The sequence below is a fragment of the Gamsiella multidivaricata genome (genome assembly GCF_025024155.1).
Source record: "Gamsiella multidivaricata strain RSA 2152 chromosome Unknown BC939scaffold_72, whole genome shotgun sequence".
Classification (NCBI taxonomy): domain Eukaryota; kingdom Fungi; phylum Mortierellomycota; class Mortierellomycetes; order Mortierellales; family Mortierellaceae; genus Gamsiella; species Gamsiella multidivaricata.
The window spans coordinates 1-23,079 of NW_026251780.1; the positions used below are offsets into that span (position 1 = coordinate 1).

Sequence of the window (23,079 nt, forward strand, 5' to 3'; positions counted from 1 at the left end):
GGATCTGGAATACCGGGGCACAAGTCCTGAGGACAAACTCCGGGTCGAGATCATGTCGATGGAAACCGAGGGATTCGACTGGCGCGTTGAGAAGGAACGCGAGCTCATAGGGACGGGCGAGATTGGTGTCATGCGCAAGTTGATTAAAGCTACGCCAGACTTTGTTGCCCTGACGCACTTTAGCACCGTCGCAAGTACCTTTGAGCTATAGGATCCATTAGGTTGTATTCACTATAGACTATTTAACGTTGTATACGGTGCAGCTTGCCTATAGGCGCGTTTATTGTACATGTACGAATGTGTGTAGGAAATGCAAATGAATACCAGCGAAAATGAAAGAAAGGAGATGCAGCAAATATAGTCTGAGAAACTAAGTTCCACGAGGCTTCTTGTTCATAGTGTTCAAAATATCATCAAGCGACGGCGCCGAGGGACGCTTGCTGTAATGTGGTGGAGGCTGGGCTGGTCGAGAAGACCCAGATGAATAGTTTGGTCTAGCGGGATAGCTCTTCCTGATCGGAATCACCTGAGCAGCAAGCCTTTCGCGCGGGTCAGACTGCCGCGATGAACCTGGTGCTGTCCTCATATCCCTGGGCTTGCTCTTCAGGAATAGGCTCGGGGTCGCCTTCGATCGCTTAGGCGAGGGAGGTCTATTTAAGTGGCCAGATTGGCCACCATAACCGCTCTCAGAATCGCTCGGATATGGCGGAAGTCCGTCGCTGGAGTGGTGTTGACGTCTGGGTGAGGGATTGTGCGAGTGATCCTTATTCCCGTCCATGCGACGATGATCATCAAATTCGCGTCGATAATCCTGAGGGGGGTGGGGCTGATAGGAGTCCATTCGACCTGAAGGTCTAGGCGCTCGCCCTCCCTTGTACTCGTCCTCGGGAGGTCCTTGGCCTGTCCAGTATCTGTTATCAGAAGGTCCCATACCTCTCTTGTGATCATTCTCCCTATTCTGCGATTCTCCCTCATCCCCTCTTGAGACGCTATTTTGCAAAAGAGATCGGTCTTGCTGTTCTAGGTTCTTGCCAGGTTCCGGTAGAGTTGGATAAACGGAGACCTCCATGATGTCGTCGATAGTAGCCATCGGCCGTTCAATAGCGGTCGCAAGCCTGGTGTCGGCAACTCGACCATACATCTCGTTCCTGCGATCGGCCGTGATATTGGGCTTTAAGATATTCTGAGGTGATGTGGCTCCTCTTCGTCCAAAGATACCCGGTACAACCTAATAATAAAGTATAATAGCGCCACACAGGTTCGTTGCGTGTGTCAGCAAAAGTGAAGATACGAATGTGGGGCTCTTGCTCAACTAACAGCACATACCCTGGTGAACAACCCGCGGTCTTCGGCATCCCTCACAAGATCACCCCAAATCTCTTCACGCCGTAGAGTATTAGCATGTCCCAGGATGAACAGGGACTGACGCGCACGCGTTAATGCGACGTTCATGCGCCTGATATCAGCCAAAAACCCTACTGACCCCCTTGCAGAAGCACGGACACATGAGAAGATGATGATGTCCTTTTCTTGACCCTGGAAACCGTCAACTGTGTTGAAATCAACTGCTTCAAGAATGCCCTTGTCGAACACCCTCTGGAAATACTCTTTCAATGTCCGAACTTGCTGCTTGTATGGCGAAATAACACCGACTCGTCTAAAAAACTGCAAAATCGCACAGATACAAGAGACCTAGAGCGTTAGGAATGATAGAAACCTAAATACATCGAAGCTGTACAAGTGCTACTTACGTTCAGCGTTGGATTGCCGTTGCAGAGCCCCTCCAAAAGCGCGACGGCGGCTTCAGCCTCGATAGGGTTGTGCTGAGAATGAGACAATCCGATCTCTTCTCGACCTGCATATACGTCAAAGAAGCGGTATGGGGGGGTAATTGGGTTGCGATGCCACTCTGCCTTGGTTTTGATTTCCATGTCAGGACCGTCCTTCAGAAGTGCCTTGTAAAATTCTCGTGAGGGGAATATACTGATGTCGGGATGCATACGATACTGGATACTGAGCAAGTGAACCGAAGTCGGTGCGAGTCTCTGGATGCGGACGAAAAGACTTTGATTATACGCGTACTGAGCTGCCAATTGGGATATCACTGTGGGCGGAAGCTGGTTAGGGTCTATTCCAGAAAGAAAGAGGTAAAAATAAAGCCATTCGTTAATGTTATGGATCTTCAACTGCAATAGTAAAGCAATAACAGCAGCTCAGCACACTAGAAGCCTACCTCCGACCAAGATACACCGCTTGCAGCCATATTTCAACGGGATCAATGAGCTGATTTCGACTGATTGGGCTGCCTCATCGATAATAACACTCTCAAAGGTGAAAACCGACGTCGTGAGCAGATCGTGGCCACTGGCACTCAGGGTCGAGCAAATGACATCCGCTTCGCCCAGAATCTTGTTTCGTGCGTCCTTCCTTGCCTGATCCTTCTTTTGTGAAGCCTCTTGTTGGTTGGAGCGGGCACTATCTAGTTCCTGACCTAGCTGCCATTTCGACTTGTTGATCGCCTTGACCTTGGACTGTGCATTGGTGATCGACATAGGGTCACTGGCATCTTTGGCCTGCACTAGCTCCAATCGCGCCTTTTCGAGGTCCTGTTGCAGCTGCCGCATCTTCTCGCGCATCGAAACCAATGACTGGGAAACAGATTGAAACTCTTCCTTCGAAGAACTGCTTGATTCTAGTTCTTTTGCAATGAGCGTATCCAGCGCCACATCCCTCACTTCGGCATTGACGGTCTCGAGTGTTCCAACGCGCACGACTTTAGGTATGTAAATCTGCCCAACGGTATTCCGAATACCACCCTTCAGTCGCTTTACAATTTCGTCAATGGCTGCATTCGAAGGAGCACAGACGAGAATGCGGCTAACGGTGCCGGTCTGTAAAGGACGCTCCGATACTCGCGACGATTGAACAACAGGTGCTGCACGCTGGCGAGAGCCGTCGGCTAGAAGCGCTCCAACTAATCCGAGAATCGTCTTCGTCTTTCCTGTACCAGGGGGACTGAAGGGAGAGTGAAAACATATAAATTGTTAAAAATGCATTCTCTTCATGTGGTACCGTCTACCTCCATAAATGGGAAGCCTACCCTTGAATCAACGTAAATCCTATTGGTTTTTCAATTGCTGCGACAATTGCCTGGGCTTGTGGAGTGTTGACCTGGTAAATGTCCATAACCTTCTGGGTGTTCTCGAGTGAGGGCTTCTTGACTGGTGTGTTGGGTGGATTAAGAATGTCGTTGCAGAGCTCATAGTATCGCATGGCGGCCAGAGCGGCGTACTCGCGGTGCGTCGTAGTTAAGCTGAAGGAAAGCAATACCAATAAGGCGAGGGTAAGTGCCAGGTTTACACAGACTAATATATAGGCGAAACTTGAAGAGAAAACAAAGGGGACTTACTTCAGCATCTTGAGCACGGACCAAGTCGTCTTTGGGCGCATAAACATGAGTGGGCTCGATTCTTCGATTTTCAAATACGTTCGGAAGATCACCTCGCATTCGCCCTTGGCCTTTGTGATGGACTGAACTTTGGCGAAAAATGGCTTGGCTCTTGCAGCATTCCCTGTCGCACTAAACACATCCTTGATAACGGGGTCCGAAACCACGACAACATCCTCGACCATTAAGCTACTTGCTCTATCCAGCGGGATCTTCATGTGTATGTCCTGAAAGTTGTCGATGGAGACACGGTTGATAAACTGGGCCAGGACTGAATCGGACGACTGGTTGGCCTCCTCTCGCGCACCCATGAGCTGCTGCCAACACTCGAGTACCAGCAGAGGTTCGAACGCCTTGATGTAGTCGTTGACAGAGTTGAATCTTGATGGAATGGTCGTATACTCCCTGTCACCAGGTGGTCGATCGCCAGCAGAAGAGACATCCCACTTCAAGATTTGAGCGTGCAGCGCGGCAAGGTTGGGCGCCAGCCTATTTTGTCTCTGAGCGTCCTCGATGACCTTCTGGCGACGAATGGCGACTGTGTCCACAAATTTGGCGGGGCCAATTACTTCTTTCAAATCCAAGAGTTTAGTCTTCCTTGGCTCCTGAGCCTTGTTGTTCCTGTTGTTCCACTTCTCCTCCGCATCGACCAAGCTGCTTAGTCCACTATCCATATCATCAGATTCGCTGCCGCTCTCGCTCTCGCTCTCAGATACAGATGGCTTAGATACGATGGCAGCTGCTACAGCAGGGTTAGGGATCGGTGGTCGCTTCGCTATCTCGCGGGCTATTTTAGTGGCGGCTGCCATATCCATGCGCTCCCTTCTGTGATCCGCTCTCATCTGGCTCAGCTTGCTTCCCTTTTTGACCTCCAGTGCCTTCGGGGTAGGTTTGAAGGTAAGTTTCTGAGCGAGGTTGCCGAAGCGGTTCAAAGACGCAGGAAGTCGACGCGCCGTCGTCGAACCTCCTGCAGGAATCCCGCCGCTTGATCCAATGGAGGTGAAGTTCAACTTTGTTTGGTAAGGGTTGTTCTCAGACGTAAGTTGATAAAAGAAATTCGGCCGTGTAGAAGAGGCAGGAGCAACAGAGGGAGTAGTCACCGTCAGTGTCTTGTTCTGATCCTTAGATACCGAAGCCGAGGATTGATTCTCCATATCGTCTTTGTCATCCTCGTCAAAGTCCAGTTCAACCAGATCGACCTCGTTAATATCGTCAAAATCATCATCCGAAATCTCGATAGGTTCATTTTTGGCCGCTGACACGCTTGTTTCCTGCATAAGGGGTGTCTTTTGGAGCGAGGATGGAGCTGCTCCATTTGCGTAGGCGACGTGCCGACTAAGTGTGATCCAGAGAGTCTCGCGCTGTTCCGGCGTAAGCAGGCTCTTAATCTTGGGGTTCCCTTCTGCAATTCCTGTCAAATATGCGTTCGTCTTGTCGCCGATAAAGCTGCTATGGTCGGCTAGCAGATTTAAGACAGCGCAAACCAGCTCGATAGCCGAAGTGCAAAGAGTCGTGTCTTGAGCATAGGTCCAGTCTGCAATGCGCGGTAGTCCGTCTTTCATGGCTTCCAGCGGCATGGTCTCTATTCTAGTAGATGGCTTCTGCTCGTCGAATTCGTCCACCATGTCCTGATCCAGACCATTAGCATCCAACCCCTGCTTTTCAAACTCCAAAAGGCGCTCAAAGTAACGGATCTTTCCGATGATCAAAAGTCCAACATTCGCCACGACCTTCATTGTCCTGATAGTCTCTTGTCGATCCTGTAAATCAGCCCATGTTGTCCTGCCAGCGACAAAAGCGGCCTTGAGCGATAGCCATATCGAATTCCAGAGCGTTTTTATCAAGGATACATGCTGTGCCACGTCCTGTGATGATGTGAGGTCTAAGAAAATTTGAAGATAGAGCCCTCCTTCGCCGTCAATTGAGTTGTTAAGAAAGAGGGTTGTCACAGAGTCCAACAGAAGCTCAAACAGTGCCGGTGGGGTAGCTCCTCCGGGACTGCCTCGGTCGCGAAAATCCGCCAAGATGCTATCCAGCTCCTCCATGCTTCTTTCGCCTCCGAGCTGGTACGCAAGTCTAAGACAGGATGGTCGCGTCACTTCTTGCCAGGCGAACCGCATGATGAACAGAGCCTGTGTTTTCGTCTCAGGGTCAGGGCTACACCACAATTTCAGCAGCTTGACCAAGAATCGCTTGTTATCATGATTGGTGAGTCTCTTAAGCCATTCCTCTCCCTGTGTGGCAAATCCCTGGAGCAGAATCGAGTTGGCCCGAAATACAACGTCCAAGTCGTCGTTGAATAACCCAGACATGCGGAGAGTGTCCTCACTAAAGCGAGGCTTGATCTCCAGCTTGGGTAACAGCGTCAGCTTTGCAAAATGCTCCAGCATGCAGGTTTGCCACTCCATGAGCTGCTCATGATATTCTGGATCCAGTCGGTCCCGATGATCCGGACGTCCGATGGATGATGTCGTTTGTGCCAGACGCAGCCAGAGCACCGGGTTTGCCTTATCTATTCTACCGACCACCTCAGCCTTAGCGGTAATGGTGGCAGTTCCGTAATTTCGCCACATAATCCCCGACTCACGCTCTAGTAATGCGAACGTGAACCTCCTGCCAGCAGCCGACGTGCGCGCTGCTAACCCAGCGATACGTTGTGCGGTATGAGGAGCCAGCCCCGACATATTGAGCGCGCCTGATCCCAGGGCACAAATCGGTCCGAGCCACGTCAAATGCTCCGATAGTGTTTCCACAATTGCTCCCAAGAGACCGTCATCCTGCCGCCCGCTGAGTAGCTGAAAGACAATGCTGATCATCTCGAGGTCGAATTCCAGGTATTCGTTGTTTGGAATGTGGTCCATCTCGGGGGCTGGTGCTGCGTCTGCTGTTCTAATGGCGATGCGTCGGCTAATAACACTCAGAAGATCGCTTGCTGTGGATATCAGAATCTCTGATAGATGAAAGATTCCAGAGAGAGAGTTGATGAAGTGCGATATCCAGGTTGTGTACTCCGCGTATACTCGAGAAAGAGCTTGGGTGGTCAGCGCATCCTTGGTAGCTTGCTCCTTTGTGACAAGTGCTGTGATGTACTCCAGTGTTCCGCGATGCTTAAATGCAGACCGGAGAATTTCCTCCGGCCCCTCTAGACCTTCGGGCATTTGTCCTGCATCATTTCTCCAGAAGTCCTGTTTCAAATTCCCGACTAGATGAAATGCAATGCGACATGTCTCAAGAAATATCGCTGATGGCGTTTCTGAATCTTTGATCGATTTCAAGAGCTGAGTACGAAGTGTCATCCACGAGGCCTTGTCATTTTTGATCGCCAAATGAATCACGTCGCGCCCCATGTTAGATAGCATTGTTCGAATCGCCCTCCAGATGCGAGCCGAATCGGTCGAAAGAGGCATGCTTGTCCTATCGACTCCAATTAGCGATCCACTCGACATGTCCAGGGCTATTTTCCAAACCACCGGAAATTGCTCCCAACCGTTCCACCTCTCAGGAAGTAAGGAATCACCGGCTGCAGCAAGGTTACTCGTATAGATTGCCCAGGATTGGATGGCGACATCACTGTGCAGCATAAGCAGCCAAAGCCCTGGAAGTACAGAAAGGATCTTGATCTTCTTGTGGGCCAACAACTGGCTAATCAAGGCTGCCAATGGCTCCGAGATCCGTTCCGAGTAGTTTGGGAGGAACAATAACGATGGATCGAGCAAGACCTCGCAGACGCATATCTTTTTCCGTTTTTGAGTCTCTGGTGAAGACAAGGCTCCCATCAGGCTTTCCATCCTTTTCTCCAGACGGGTACAATCCCACTCGAGCAGCGTATGAAAGAAGACATTGACCACATCCTCATCATACTGCTTGAGTAACCTAGAAGTTATGAAACTGCAATTAGATACAGAAAAAGTACCACAAAATCGTCTTTTCTGAGAAATGCATGTTACCTAGCCAGATACACCCTCCTATCCTGCTGATACGATTCTGTACAGTCCAAACAGCCGCTGAGAATCCCCTCCATGATTTGTTTGAATTGCTCCAACGAGCTGTTTGTGTCGAGGGAGAAGATGTGTAGCAGCTCAATTGATATCGGCCGTAAGTCGGGATGGCACCACCAATGGAGGGTCGATTGTTGGAGGACTTGCGCCAAGGATTCAGATAGGAGTTCATGCAATGCTTCTGGAGGTGCATTGGGCTGGTTATGCCGCTCCAGAAGGGCATTTAGCTCTCGGACAAGTTCAGAAGAGGGGCCGTCATTACAGGTGGTGAGGAGATGGTTTGACGACGTGGAATTGGCAGTGAATTGCTTGATGTTCCTGTTGTTCACGGTCAATGCATGGTCGTCGTGTTCCATATTTGGCTAGGTGAAGATGAGCAGAATCACCAGAATGGTGAACAGGAAAGACAAAGGAGCAGGGGATGTTAAGGAAAGAGTCGGTGTGGTATTCAACCTCGACGCTTCATTTGCGCCACCATTTTTTGCATTTTTCATTTGCCCAGGGCAGAGGGGTCGAGTGTACGATTACTCACGTACACGTACGTGTTGTGCCCGTCCCCTTTTTCACTACCACGGTCGCGACGACGCTCCCACTTCCCACCCCAAAACGATCATCTCAACCGGAGCATAACTTACCCACAAACAGGACCTTGAAGGGAAACAGAAGCAGCAGTAGCAGCAGCAGCAGCAACCGGGACTCATTCTCACCTACGGGGAAACAGAGCTGCGCAACCACCACGCCATTGCCGACAGACACATAAGACAGAGCAGCCTTTGCCATCCGAAGGTCACATACTGACCTTGTTACATACCATGGCGACGGCACCGCCCCCAGATACCCTATCGAAGCTGACGAACGACCTCAAGTCAAAGTAAGACGTGAGGAGGACTATAGGGATCCATGAATATTGCGTTTTTATTATTATTATTATTATTATTTTTCGCTTCTGTACAAAGGCTGACTTATGTATTGTCCCGTATTACTTGCTCATTCAACTGCTTTCGCTAGAAATGAGGAGGTCAGGTCACTGTCGGCACAGGCCTTGAAGGAATATGTAAGGCTTTTGACAAGCAAAACTGTGGGAATTTTCGTTGCGGTTGAATCTTTACTGGACCTGGTTTACTCATTTATTGAAACAACTGAAATCCTGTGTAGGTCGCTGTCATGTCGAGGGAGCTATCGGGGCAGGACCTGACTAGATTTTACGGCGAGGTCAATAGTATCATCTGGACACTTGTACAGAGCGTTGACAATAATGACAAACTATGCGGTGTCATGATTATTGGTAATTGCATCAATAACCTCCTACAGATCGCACTCATTCTTCAGACATTTGATATGTACGCCTAGATTCACCAAGGCTCTTTACTTTATTTTATTTGTCTTTATTCGATCTAGACAAGTTGATTGGGATTGAAGGCGAGGAAAACACGACGCAGGAAACCCGGTTCGCAAATTACTTGCGACAGCTGTTCCCTGCAGACGTAAAGACTATGACAGTCGCTGCAAGAGCATTAGGTATGTGCATGAATATTTGTTGCCAATGTAGGGCTGATCAAGTTTGTAAGAATGGCACCTGACAACCTTCTATCTGCTCTGGGTCCATAATTAGGAAAATTGGCGCAACAGGGAGGAACATTCACCACAGAGTTTGTCGAGTTTGAGCTGAAAAGGGCAATCGAATGGCTCACAGGTAGAGGCGCAGGGACAAGATAAACTTATAATTTGCTTGAGCTTTGCCGGTTTTCTCTCGTCTAAGTTCTCCGTATTCGCATCACATAGGAGATCGGCAGGAAGCACGACGCCATGCTAGTGTGTTAGTTCTTGCTGAGCTCGTCCGCCATGCAGATGTCATTGTTTATCAATATGTTCCTTCCATATTGGATCATATCTGGGTCGCATTCAGGGATCCAAATGTACGTGTTCGTCATGAGCCTAATAATACGCGGGCAACGCGTCAAAATGCCGCCATATTGAATCTTTCTCGTCTATTATCTATTAGCAAAACATCCGGATTGCAGCCGCAGATGCTCTAAGCGCTGTCCTGCTTATCGTCTCAGACCGCAACAGTACAAAAAAAACCGATTGGTACAACAGGATTAACGAGGAAGCACAGCGTGGCCTACGGATTGCCTCGACCGAAAGTATTCATGGTTCACTCTTGATTTACCGTGAGCTACTGCTCCATGCTGGAATGGTGAGTGGAGAAGCAAACATTTGAGATGTTTAACTCGGCTCATAGATAAAAAAGATTGCTGAACTCCTTCCTTTGAATTGTTCGCGGAACAGTTTATGCATGAGCGATACAAAAGCACCTGTGAGACTGTATTCCAGTACAGGGATCACCGAGATGGTCTTGTTCGCCGAGCGGTAATCTCGCTAATCCCCGATCTGGCATCGTATAACCCTACAGAATTCGCGAGCGTCTATCTGCATCGGTCCATGATTCATATCCTCAGCCAGCTTCGCAAGGACAAGGAGCGCTCAATAATGAAGGAAAAGGATCGGTCGAATGCTTTCATCGCCATCGGAAAGGTTGCGCTCGTAGCTGGAGCGGACATGGGGGAGTTTCTTGACGATATCCTCATCTGCATAAAGGATGGACTCAGGCTAAAGAGGTATGTGCAAGAATATCAGGGTTCCGAGGATAGTAGGTTAAATTCTACAGATGTTACAGCTATAAACTTGACACGCTCGCTCGATCTGCGTTCTTCATTAGCAAAAACCGCATCCAAACAGATACGCCAATATTCAGTTGCATTAGTATGCTGGCTAACGCGGTTGGGTTAGCGCTCACAAAACACGTCCAGGCGCACGAACTGCTGGAGCTGATGTTTGCTACGGGGCTGAGTGAACCACTGCGTCAGTCGCTGGCCGACCTTTCGAACTGTATACCCCCATTGCTACCCGTCATCCAAGGTACGATGGCTACATCATAGCTGGTATTAATGTCCGCAATGCTTCCCTTTGGATCTATGTTCGTAAGGCTGACTCGGCATTTTTATGTCATCAAATTTATAGACCGCCTTCTCAACATGCTCTCTGTGATTCTTGGCGGACAACCGTATAAGCCTCTCGGAGCTCCAAGCTCGGCACGGACAGGGCTGTCGAACTCACCTGTCCGGCGCGATATTCAATCCGCAGAACCGAAGGATGTGGAACTGATCATCCTTGCGCTCACGACACTGGGATCCTTTAACTTCTCTGGACATCCCCTGAACGAGTTTGTGCGTGATTGTTGCATCCCATATCTGGAGGATGACAACCCGGACATCAGAAGATCGGCTGCTCAAACTTGCTGCCAGTTATTTGTTCGGGACCCTATTTGTTTTCAAATCAGTACTCACGCTGTCCAGGTTGTGGGCGAAGTTCTGGAAAAGCTGCTCACTGTGGGCATTGCAGATCCAGATCCTGTTATCCGGCAGACTGTCATGGCGTCCCTGGATGAGAGATTCGATCGCCATCTTGCTCAAGCAGAGAACGTCCGCTCGCTGTTTATTGCCTTGAACGACGAGGTCTTTACGATCCGTGAGTACGCTATCACGACAATCGGTCGACTCTCAGCGCACAACCCCGCCTATGTCATGCCATCGCTGCGAAAGACGCTAATTCAACTCCTGACGGAAATTGAGTACTCGGGTGTGAGTCGTAATAAGGAGGAGAGTGCGCGACTGTTGGCATTGCTGGTGATTGCGTCGCAGCGTCTTGTAAAACCGTATGTCGAGTCCATCATCAAAGTTTTGCTGCCCAAGGCCAAGGACCAAAGCGCAGGAGTTGTCTCAAGCATCTTGGCGGCACTCGGAGAGCTCGCTCGAGTTGGTGGTGAAGACCTTCTTCCTTTCATGGATCAGCTCATGCCATTGATCATTGATACACTCCAAGACCAGAGCTCCTTAACAAAGAGAAGTGCTGCACTGAAGACACTCGGGCAGTTGGCAAGTAACACGGGATATGTGATCGACCCGTATATCAAGTATCCGGGACTTTTGGACACCCTGATGACAATTTTGAAGACAGAACAGTCTGCCAACATTCGGAAGGAGACCATCAAGCTGCTGGGTATCCTCGGAGCCCTCGACCCTTACCGTCACAAGGTATTCATTGATTACAGGCACTTGATTCGGGTCTGCTGCAGTGATGGAATCCGTATCTGACATACTTCCTTTTTTATTTCTCGCTAAACTAGCAAATGATCATCGAATCTGTGGACGATAACCAAGCAGATAAATCGCAGAGCTCAGATGTATCGCTTCTAATGGCGGGACTTGGACCTTCGTCAGAGGACTACTACCCCACAGTTGTGATCAATGCGCTACTGAAGATTTTGAAGGATCCATCTCTGAGCCAGCAGTACCAACCTGCCACTCAAGCCATTTTAAACATCTTCCAGGCGTTACAGCTGAAGATGGTTCCCTTCTTGCCGCAGGTACGGGGTCGACTACTCAAGAGTGTTTTAGCAGGGCGTTGATCATTACACGGAACGCTAACAGCTCAAATAATCTATTGTTTCTATAGATTATGCCAGTGTACCTAAGCATTATGCAGTCCGGCACTCTTCTCAACCTCGACTTTTACTTTGAGAAGATGGGGTTCCTTGTCTTGATTGTCAAGCTTCACATCCGCCCGTACCTTCCGGATTTGCTGCAGCTCGTTAGAGACAACTGGAGCCACACAAGATTGCAGGAGCGCATTATTGGACTGGTGGAGAGCATTGCCGTTGCCCTCGATGGAGAATTCAAGGCATACCTGCCGAACCTTCTGCAATCCTTCCTCGCCGTGTTTGACAACGACATGACAGAAAGACATGATGCATCCCTTCGTGTGCTGCAGGCGTTTGTCAAGTTCGGGTCCAATATTGAGGAGTACATGCATCTTGTCATCCCCGTCCTTGTCAAGACGTTTGAAAAGCCAGATTCGCCCATGCATCTGCGTAGAGCTGCCATCAACACGATCGGCACATTGGCAAAGAGAGTCAACTTTTCTGATTATGCGTCCAGGATCATACATCCATTCGCTCGTATCCTTGCCTTGCCCGGACCTGAACTGAGGATGCCTACTATGGATGCGCTGTGCTCCTTAGTTCTGCAACTTGGACAAGACTACGTGAACTTTATTCCAATGATCAAGAAGGTTAGTCGCTGCTCCATGTTAACACATTCCTTTTGATCCTTGACGCGAAATTAACATTTTGATACATCATAATAGGTTTTGATCCGCGCGAGAATTAGCCATGCAACGTACGATAACTTGGTGTCGAAGCTTTTGAAACGCGAACCGCTGCCCTCGGACTTACCTGGATTGGGTGACGATCGATATGTGGTCATGGCAGATGTGCCTCAGGCTGAATCCGGAATCCGCAAGCTCCCTGTCAACCAGGCCTCACTGCGCAGAGCATGGGACACCCAACCCCGTTCAACCAAGGACGACTGGGCAGACTGGATCCGACGACTTTGCTTGGAGATGCTCAAGGAAACACCTTCACATGCACTCAGAGCGTGCGCGGACATGGCAATTTCGTACCACCCCTTGGCCAGAGAGCTTTTTAATGCTGCGTTCGTTTCGTGCTGGAGTGAGCTATTGGACCAATATCAGGTATATATCGCTCTTTCATTGAGGTGATTCGCGAGCAATGCCAATTGCAATAAGACTGATATATGTTTTATCCTTTATATGTCCCTGAATAACCTATAGGAGGAATTGGCGAGAGCTTTGGTAACAGCATTGACTGCGTCCAACATTTCGCCTGAAATTATTCAGATTCTTCTCAACCTCGCCGAGTTCATGGAACATGACGACAAACCACTTCCGATCGACATTCGGACTTTGGGCGAATATGCTGCCAAGAGCCATGCGTTCGCTAAAGCGTTGCACTACAAGGAGCTCGAATTCTTGACTGAACCCTCAACGAATGCGATTGAGGATCTGATTGGAATCAACAATAATCTTCAGCAACCTGACGCCGCTGCGGGCATTCTCACACATGCTCAGCTGCACCATGACTTTGAGCTCAAGGAGGCGTGGTATGAACGACTCCAGCGGTGGGAGGATGCGCTTGCAGCGTATGAGCGGAAACAGCAGGAGAATCCAGATGATCTTACACTGACGGTCCAGCGCATGCGATGCCTGCATGCACTCGGAGAATGGGATGCTCTTTCGTCTCTAGCTCAGACCAAGTGGGGTAGCTCGCCAACTAAGGTGCGTCAAAGGATGGCGTCCTTTGCTGCTGCGGCTGCATGGGGATTGGGCCAGTGGGAACTCTTGGACGAATACATCTCCGCGATGCAGGATAACTCGGATAGGGCCTTTTTCAAGGCCATTTTGGCGCTTCACCGCAACCAATTTCCAGAGGCGGAGAAATACATCGACAAGACCCGCAACATGTTGGATACAGAGCTGACCGCGCTTGTGGGCGAGAGCTACAACCGAGCGTACGCAACCGTGGTTCGTGTTCAAATGATGGCTGAACTGGAGGAGATTATCACCTACAAGCAGTACCACGACCAGCCCGATCGACAGGCGACTATCCGCCGCACATGGATGAAGCGACTGAAAGGATGCCAGAGAAACGTAGAGGTTTGGCAGAAGTTGATCAAAGTCCATGCAATTGTGATTTCGCCAGCTCAGGACATGGAAATGCGAATCAAGTTTATGAACCTGTGCCGCAAGAACGGTCGACTCAAGTTGGCGGAGAACACGATGAGCACTCTTATGGGACCAGAGACTGCGGACATGAGCTTCACAGCAATGACGCAGGTTACTCCACCACAGATTGTGTACGCCAAATTGAAGTACATGTGGGCAACTGGCGTTCGGGAGCAGACGCTGGATTGTCTGCGCCAGTTCACGGATCGTTTAGCGTCGGATCTCGGTCTTGGAACTGCGGAGGATGTAGGCATCGCAATGACGGGCGCCAACCAGTCAAACGGAAATGTTGCTGATTACTCTAGGTTACTTGCCCGCTGCTATCTCAAGCAGGGAGAATGGCAGTTTGCTCTTCAAGACGGATGGACACATGTAAGCCTAAGAGAATTGCAGAAACATTGCATGTAGGTCATATTGGTAGATCATGTACTGATCTCCCATTTTTATGGTATCAAAATTTAGGATTCCATCGAGAGTATTCTGACACCATATCTCTATGCTACCCACTTGGATAAGGATTGGTACAAAGCATGGCATACCTGGGCCTTAGCGAATTTTGAAGTGATCACTTTCTACGAAAAGAACTCACCGCCCAATCATGTTGGACGCGATCCATGGCTTCAATATGTTATTCCATCGGTCAAGGGCTTCTTTAAGTCGATTGCACTCTCGCGTGGAAACTCGCTACAGGACACATTGCGTCTGCTTACGCTGTGGTTTAAGTTTGGTCATCGCGCTGAGATCAGTGCATCCCTAAGCGACGGGTTTTCGACAGTCAGCATTGATACATGGCTGCAAGTCATTCCACAATTAATCGCGCGTATCCATGCACCCAGCCCGAATGTCCATCGACTCATTCACCAGCTCCTGGCCGATGTCGGAAAGGAGCACCCTCAGGCGCTTGTGTATTCTTTGACAGTTGCATCAAAATCGCCCAGTGTCCTGCGAAAGAATGCAGCGTTGGCAATCATGGAGAAGATGAGACTTCACAGTCCTTTGTTGGTCGAGCAGGCGCTATTAGTCAGTCAGGAGCTGATCCGTGTAGCCATTCTGTGGCACGAGATGTGGCACGAAGGTCTGGAGGAGGCATCTAGGCTTTACTTCGGAGACCGCAACATCAACGGAATGTTGGCACAGCTGGAGCCGCTTCATATGATGTTGCAGAGAGTAAGTTCTGAGTTAACTTGATGGCCAGTATTGCTTCATTCATTCAAACATGGCAAGGACTGAGTTTTAATATTCCGCTATATGATGATCTAGGGCCCTGAGACGCTGCGCGAGATCTCGTTCAATCAGGCATTCGGTCGAGACTTGAAGGAGGCCCAGGAGTGCTGCATTCGTTACGGTCAGACCCAGGATATCAATGACCTTAACCAAGCCTGGGATATTTACTACCAAGTCTTCCGTCGCATCGCCAAACAGCTTCCACAGCTCAGTACTCTGGACTTACCCTACGTCTCACCACAGCTGCAGGGTGCTCGAGATCTGGAGCTCGCTATTCCGGGCACTTACAAGAGTGGCGAGCCCATTGTCAAGATTTCGTCGTTTGTGCCCACACTCACGGTCATGACGTCGAAGCAACGTCCTCGTCGCCTGACTGTCAAGGGAAGTGACGGACGCGATTACCAATATCTGCTGAAGGGCCACGAGGATCTGCGTCAGGATGAGCGCGTGATGCAGCTTTTCGGACTCGTCAATACCTTGCTCTCGATCGACCCCGAAACCTTCAAGCGGTATCTTGGTATTCAGCGCTATCCTGTCATCCCTCTTTCGCCTAACTCAGGTCTAATTGGATGGTTGCCCGACACGGATACGCTCCATACCTTGATCCGCGATTACCGCGAGAGCCGAAGGATCCTTTTGAATATTGAGCACCGCATCATGTTGCAGATGGCGCCTGATTATGACAACTTGACGCTTATGCAGAAGGTTGAGGTGTTTGAGTATGCGCTGAACAACACAGGAGGACAGGATCTATACAAGGTGTTGTGGTTGAAGAGCAGAAATTCGGAGGCATGGTTGGACCGAAGGACGAACTACACGAGGTCCTTGGCGGTGATGTCTATGGTTGGATACATTCTTGGACTGGGTGACAGACATCCATCGAATTTAATGCTAGACAGGAACTCTGGCAAAATTGTGCATATTGATTTCGGCGACTGCTTCGAGGTATATTGACAACGATTGCTTCTGAGTACGTTGGTATATCATGTATTTGAGATTAACCACGCTTCTCTGCTCCTGTTCATAGGTTGCTATGCATCGTGAGAAATTCCCTGAGCAAATTCCCTTCCGATTGACGCGCATGCTCACGAACGCTATGGAGGTCAGTGGTATCGAGGGTAATTTCAGAAACACCTGCGAGAACGTCATGCGCGTTCTTCGCGAGAACAAAGAGAGTTTGATGGCTGTGCTGGAGGCCTTTGTGTATGACCCCCTGATCAACTGGAGAATCTTGACAACTAGTCCCCGACAACGTAAGTAGAGCCTGCTGCGAGCGATGAGTCTTGCCACCTAATGCTTGTGATGTCAGTAAATTCATATTGATACGATGCCTTTTCTTTTCTATCACAGCTATGGAGAATGGGCAAGGAGGCAACCAAGCGAACGGAGCGAATGAGTCTGTGATGGATGAACAGGCCCGTAACATGAGAAGGGTGTTGCCAAGTGAGCGTGAGCTCGTCCGTGATAATATGAAGAGTAAGTTGCTTCTCCAACACGGAGAATGGTGATGGTGATAACTGTGCACGATGATTACTCAGTACCAGCCTAACGCGCCTGATCCGCTTCTCAATGTGTGTGCTACACTTTAGTGGAGAACCAGCCCGAGCAGTTGAACGAGCGTGCAGTGTCGATCATCAACCGTGTCACCAACAAGTTGACAGGAAGGGATTTCAAGCCAGATCGACCGCTCGATGTGCCATCTCAGGTTGAGAAATTGATCCAGCAGGCGTCTTCGTACGAGAACCTGTGTCAATGCTGGATTGGATGGTGCGCTTTCTGGTAGTTTTTTTAGTGCTGGTTTATGGGTGTCTGTTTGTACATAATAAATGATATCTCACTACCGGTGATTTACAAGGGTATATATGGTTTATATTAACCATGCGAATTGTCTATCATTACAATGGTGGGCATGTCATTCTTCAAAAAAGATTGGCGAATGAAGATCCCAGTGCGTGAGGCCGATATTGGCCTCGGTACTGTACAAGTTGCTATGAAGAATCCTTCATGCAGGCATCGATGTCTTGTCTGAAATCACTCAGAAAAGTACGAGCTTAACCATCGTTCCAAAATGGTGATGTAGGTGAGATGATAGGAAGGTCGAATTCCGGGTCCAAGGTTCCGACCTGTTGCGGCTGCAGCAGTAGAAACCGCTGGTGCTCCTCAACCTCCCGTTGCTGCTGCGAGTGCTGTTGTTGCTGTATATGTTGCTGTAGATGTTGCTGTTGTTGTTGTTGTTGTTGTTGTTGTTGTTGTTGTTGCTGCTGCTGTAGTTGTTGTTGTTGCTGCTGCTGTAGTTGTTGTTGTTGCCGGTGCTGCAATACTGCATCGGATACTGTCTCATTCCGACTCTCTGGCATGTGTAGCGATTCCGGTCGTAGAACCATGGCTGCTATGGTCGGTTTGTCGATATTGCTCGGCAGCGACAACCCTCGCTTCCTGTCCTTGCTTTGTTTGCTCTCCTTCTTGAATGCCGCAGGTCGCAGGGCCGCAAACATACTCCTCCGCTTGTCCGGTGATTGCTGAATGATATCCGTCAAGAACTTCAGGTCTTCTGCCTCGGGTAAATCCTTGTACCAGTTGGCATGAAGTGCTTGATAGGCAGTGAGACGACCCTTGGGTTCGTATTGTAGCAATCCTGTGATTAATTCGAGCGCTTCCTCGGGTGCGTTAGGCATAATATCCCGTAATGAGCGCACCGGCGCCTAATTATGAGACGAATAGTGAAAGTCTTTTCAGTTAGTGGTCTTGTCCTTGCGTGAGGCTGAGATAATCATGGTGCGCCGATATTTTCTCTCGACTTACAACAGGAAATGTGAAGCCCATACGGACAGCGAGCTGAACACCGTCTTTCCATTCACCACCAATCTTCCCCGTCTGACCGCAGAGCGTCTCGTTGGTCATATCCACTGGAGAACGAGGAGTAGGGTTGCCAAGGATGTTGCCTATCCGACTCACTTGATCCACATCACTGTTGCCCGGGAAAAGTGGTTTCAAGGTAATCAACTCTGCAGCGATGGTTCCAGCTGCCCACAGATCGACCGCACAAGTATAAGCCGATGATCTCAATAACACCTCTGGAGCTCGATACCTGTAATCGACCGATTGGGATGTGAGCAAAGAGATACAAAAGAAAAATGTTGCAATATGGGGTTTATAAATCGATGTCAGTTGAAGTTGCTTACCACCGCGTGCTGACATAAGTTGTATAGGGTGGCCGACTCTTGAGCTCTCTTGCGAGGCCCAAGTCTGCGACCTTGACCATATCCCCTGAAACCAAGATATTCTCCGGCTTCATATCGCGATGCATAATTCCTTTGGAGTGCATGTGCTGTAGCCCGCGGAGGACTTGGAAACTAAGATCGGAGGGTGAACAGAAATGAATCAAGCCGTTTTGCATTGATGATAGAAAGAAATTGAGCATGGGTCATTATTAAAGCCAAACCATGCGTGCATTTGCATGGGGATAGAAGTTGCATGACAGAACAAACAACAGCAATTGATAGACAAGGATCGACATACACCATGCTCTTGACCCGAGACTCCTCTAACTTGACCCCGTTCCGATCCTTGATCAATTGGTAGAGGTTTCCCTCCATGAGCTCAAAGACCATGTGAAGCTCCTTTTTCTCTAAAAAGAAGTGATGCAGTTTAACGATATTGGGTCCAGAGCGAAGCGCTTCAAGGGCCTAAGAAACAAGAAGAGAAGAGAAACAAGAGAAGAGAAACAAAAAGAGAAGAGAAACAAGAGCGTTAGTCGACTGGGAGCAAGCAAACACAGCGCTCCTCCATCGAATGCCATTATAATGTTTTTAACAGCAATCCCCTTCTCCCCTCCCCCCTCGGTTCAGACGCAATTTCGGGGTTTTTTTTGTTAACTTGCCTTAACCTCCAGTAAAGAGCGACATTCGCTTTGGGACGTGAACCTTTTCTTCATCTTCTTGATGGCAACCTAAGAGAGGAGGATGTTTTGGCATCCATCAGTAACGGACCTATACTACAGTGATGCGTTGTAACCACCGCGAAAACAACAGACAACAATAAATGGCACAGAGCATGCGCATGCACATGCACAAATGCATAGACAACGGCAAGGACAGCAACAAACAAGTGTAGTAACGACGATATAAAGATGTATACGAGTGTGATATGTGAGCATGTCGCGTGGGCAATGCGAGGTGAGGGTTGGGCATTTGTTGTTGTTGTTGTTGTTGTTGTTATTACTATTATTATTATTGTTGTCGAATTATGGCAAACAGGCACGATAATAGGAAACGGAGGTTGTGGGGGGGACATGGGGCCCCTGTTTGTCTGTAATAAGATAACTTTGTCCGACCATACACTGACATGCGGTTTCACACGTACCAGCTCGCCCGACACCTTGTGCCGCGCCTTGAAGACCGACCCAAACGAGCCGTTGCCCAGCTCCTCCAGTACTACAAATTGATCCATCGATCGTGCGACCGGCAGATTGCTGCTCTGATATATTGTGCTTTGTTGACTACTGCTACTATTGTTGATACTGTTGGTGCTTTCGTTTAAAGGGATTGCAGATGCTGCCAGGGCGTAGCCGGGGTTGTCCTGTTGAGGTGTTGGTGGGAGACAGACCTCATGCTTCGGACTACTACCACTACTACTGCTGTTGATGTAGCTGCTGTGTGCACCTGTTATAGGAGACGAAGGGACGAGCGTTGTTGTGGAGGCACAGGAGAGGGATCGTACGTGGGTATGTAGATATGTCTTCGAAGATGAGTTTGAATGAGAGGTGGCAGTAGGGGAGCGTGATGAGAGGTACTGGACAGCGACAGTGGCCTTTGGCCAGGCGTGCTGAACTAAAGACGCGCCCGGGAAGGAGGAGGAGATATTTTTGGTGGTAGTCATGGGCGTTAGCGGTTTGGTGAGGGTGGGCGAAGGAGGCGACGTTGGTGTTGGCGGTGCGGTTGTGCGGGCATGAGGCATGAAGAAGAAAGAGGTCTTTTTGTGGAGGGCCTTGTGCGGTCGCGGTTGCGGTTGCTGTTGCCCCTGAGGTTGTCCCTGTCCTTGAGATACATCGGCCATGGTGGGGATGAAAATGTATATTGATGACTCGCGAAGGGGTTGCGACAACCACGTTTGAATAAAGGTGTAAGGTGCGGAGATGTGAAGTGGAGTAAGAAAAATAAAAAATGTGTGGTGTGCAAGAAAAACCTTTCTTTTTTTCAAGTGTGGTAGAAAGTATCTATTGGCCCATTAGGATGGAATAGCAAAGTAATGTGGATGAGAGTGGAATGAAAGAATGGCGCAATGAGCGTGATGGTCAAAGAGAAGGAAAGGAGGGATGAGCAAGAACAGAAAAAAGAACAGCAATAGTATGAACGATCATCGTGTTTATCTCCTACACTTACACTGGGCACAAAGGCCCCGATGAAAATATATAAACTTGAGCAGCTCTCATTTCGAAGTAGGCACTCTTTGCACACACATTCTATGCACTTACAACAACACTAGGAAAATGATAGACTAGACACCAATGGCTCAATGGCAGGCCACGGCGCACTCTTCCTCGGCTAAAAACAGACACTGGAAACCCAGCTCCACCTCCTACATATCCGATCCTAATCCCCTATCCATCCACATTGCGACTCAGAGGCATGTCCCCGTTGTCACTCTCGGAGCGAGCAACTGTCCGCAGGACGAAACCATTTGTACCCTTAGCCTGCAACGCATGTTGTTGCAGTACTCCAGTCCCATATACCTATTTAGAGCAGCACTGGTGGCGAATCTTATATTCCACGTATATATAATGCGAATGTACGGTAAAATGGGACTGTAACAATAAAAAAAAAAAAAGTGACGTATCCCTGTTTACATTTTTTTTAGCATCATTCTTTATTTCTTTCTTCATCCACCTTCCTTCCTCTTCCCCTCCCCTCTCTGCCCCCTTTTTTTCCCTACTTCCCTCTCCCCCTTTGCTCACTGCTGTCCTCTTATTTCACTTCCACTTCGTCTATTACATCTATTCCTTTAAACAATGTCAAGCTATTACGGTGGTGGATCTTCCTACAGCGGTGCCGGTGCTGGCCACTCCGCTTCTCGCTACGGTAGCTCCAGTCATGGCAGCTCAAGCTACGGCAGCTCCAGTCATGAGCGAGGTAACGACCGCTCCTACGATGACAACAGCAGGCGCGACCGCAAGCCGTACGTATCTCAATGCTCTGGAAGCTATCAGCCCTGATTTATCATCTCAAGCTATTCTTTAATCTCACTGATCGAATTTTTTATTTTCTTCAGATACGACTCGGACAGCCGCGGAGCCTATGGTGGTAGCGGTGGATACAGCGGTAACAGTTATGGTGGTAGCAGCGGTTACGGAAGTAGTAGTTTTGGTGGTGGCGGTGGCGGTGGCGGGGACCGAATGAGCAACCTTGGTAATACCCTGGCTAAACCCCAGTATGATCTGAACACCCTTCCAAAGTTCGAAAAGAACTTTTACCAGGAAGACCCTATCGTCACAGCCAGAAGCCAGGCCGAAGTCGATGCCTTCCGCGCCAAGCACGAGATGACTCTCTATGGACCCAACATTCCCAAGCCGATCGAGACCTTTGAGGAGGCTGGTTTTCCTCCATATGTGTTGAAAGAGGTTATGGAGATGGGCTTTAAGGCGCCCACCGCTATTCAGGCCCAGGGATGGCCCATGGCCCTTTCTGGACGTGATGTCGTTGGTATCGCCGAGACTGGTTCGGGCAAGACCCTGGCTTACTGCTTGCCCTCGATCGTTCATATCAATGCACAGCCCTACCTGGAGCCCGGTGATGGACCCATTGTTCTCATCCTGGCCCCTACTCGTGAATTGGCAGTCCAAATTCAGCAGGAGTGCACGAAGTTCGGAAGTTCGTCGCGCATCAAGAACACTTGCGTCTATGGTGGTGTTCCCCGTGGTCCTCAGATTCGTGATCTGTCTCGCGGTGTGGAAATTTGCATTGCCACCCCTGGACGTTTGATCGACATGCTGGAGTCGCGCAAGACGAACCTCCGCCGTGTGACCTACTTGGTGTTGGATGAGGCTGACCGTATGCTGGATATGGGTTTTGAACCCCAGATTCGCAAGATTGTTGACCAGATTCGTCCCGATCGTCAGACGCTCATGTGGAGCGCCACATGGCCTAAGGATGTCCAAAGGCTTGCCCAGGACTACTTGAAGGACTATATTCAGGTCAACGTCGGATCTCTCAGCCTGTCTGCGTCTCACAACATCTCGCAGGCTGTCGAGGTCTGTGCCGAGCACGAGAAGCGCGGAAAGCTCATCAAGCATCTCGAGCGTATTATGGACGAACGTGAGCACAAGACCCTGATTTTCACTGGAACGAAGCGCACTGCCGATGATATCACCAAGTATCTCCGTCAGGACGGCTGGCCAGCCCTTGCTATTCATGGTGACAAGGCCCAGAACGAGCGTGATTGGGTATTGAACGAGTTCAAAACTGGGAAGTCCCCTATCATGGTTGCCACAGACGTTGCCTCCCGTGGTATCGGTAAGTTTACCTTGTTTTTGATTTCTTGCAGATGCTACAACAATTTGCCGCTATCACCACCACGGTTATCACCGATTTCGCCATTGTTCGCTCCCTACCATCGGAACGCCTTTATTTCAACGTGGACACACCATAGAATATGGAAATGATTATCAGGACTGGGAGCTGAGCACATCTGCATTTGCAATTCGGCGTCACACACTCAAAGGATCCCTATTGCCAATGTTCTCGCCCACATAACATAAGCGTTTGGATGCAG

The 23,079-nt window shown here is 49.3% G+C and overlaps 5 protein-coding genes across 5 annotated transcripts; 2 read left to right on the forward strand and 3 right to left on the reverse strand.

Moving 5' to 3' along the window:
• Window positions 1-251: 251 nt before the first annotated feature.
• On the reverse strand, window positions 252-1,420 carry BC939DRAFT_289250 (uncharacterized protein). Its single transcript, XM_051551277.1, has one exon. The coding sequence runs from the start codon at window positions 1,139-1,141 to the stop codon at window positions 371-373; it is 771 nt and encodes a 256-aa protein (XP_051408545.1). The 5' UTR covers window positions 1,142-1,420; the 3' UTR covers window positions 252-370.
• BC939DRAFT_401303 (AAA domain-containing protein) lies at window positions 1,309-4,122 on the reverse strand (the record flags this gene model as incomplete). The annotated part of the gene is made up of 5 exons (XM_051552598.1): window positions 1,309-1,665; window positions 1,752-2,128; window positions 2,234-3,015; window positions 3,101-3,313; window positions 3,410-4,122. 5 exons carry the CDS (start codon window positions 4,120-4,122, stop codon window positions 1,309-1,311), a joined length of 2,442 nt encoding a protein of 813 aa, XP_051408546.1.
• Window positions 4,123-8,258: 4,136 nt separating this feature from the next.
• On the forward strand, window positions 8,259-17,095 carry BC939DRAFT_506415 (armadillo-type protein; the record flags this gene model as incomplete). Its single annotated transcript, XM_051560780.1, has 19 exons — window positions 8,259-8,317; window positions 8,455-8,500; window positions 8,602-8,731; window positions 8,845-8,964; window positions 9,059-9,139; window positions 9,229-9,362; window positions 9,449-9,643; window positions 9,736-10,064; window positions 10,166-10,365; window positions 10,468-11,540; window positions 11,633-11,872; window positions 11,962-12,576; window positions 12,652-13,038; window positions 13,138-14,460; window positions 14,551-15,255; window positions 15,349-16,257; window positions 16,340-16,565; window positions 16,663-16,788; window positions 16,902-17,095. 19 exons carry the CDS (start codon window positions 8,259-8,261, stop codon window positions 17,093-17,095), a joined length of 7,092 nt encoding a protein of 2,363 aa, XP_051408547.1.
• Window positions 17,096-17,167: 72 nt separating this feature from the next.
• Window positions 17,168-20,723, reverse strand: BC939DRAFT_462481 (kinase-like domain-containing protein). The gene is made up of 6 exons (XM_051557136.1): window positions 19,675-20,723; window positions 19,193-19,261; window positions 18,832-18,998; window positions 18,495-18,665; window positions 18,115-18,400; window positions 17,168-18,014 (listed from the first exon to the last, which is right to left on the reverse strand). The coding sequence occupies exons 1-6, from the start codon at window positions 20,365-20,367 to the stop codon at window positions 17,364-17,366; spliced, it is 2,037 nt and encodes a 678-aa protein (XP_051408548.1). The 5' UTR covers window positions 20,368-20,723; the 3' UTR covers window positions 17,168-17,363.
• A 415-nt stretch (window positions 20,724-21,138) lies between these two features.
• Window positions 21,139-23,062, forward strand: BC939DRAFT_289258 (P-loop containing nucleoside triphosphate hydrolase protein). The gene is made up of 2 exons (XM_051551278.1): window positions 21,139-21,486; window positions 21,580-23,062. Exons 1-2 carry the CDS (start codon window positions 21,320-21,322, stop codon window positions 22,967-22,969), a joined length of 1,557 nt encoding a protein of 518 aa, XP_051408549.1. The 5' UTR covers window positions 21,139-21,319; the 3' UTR covers window positions 22,970-23,062.
• The last annotated feature ends 17 nt before the right edge of the window (window positions 23,063-23,079 follow it).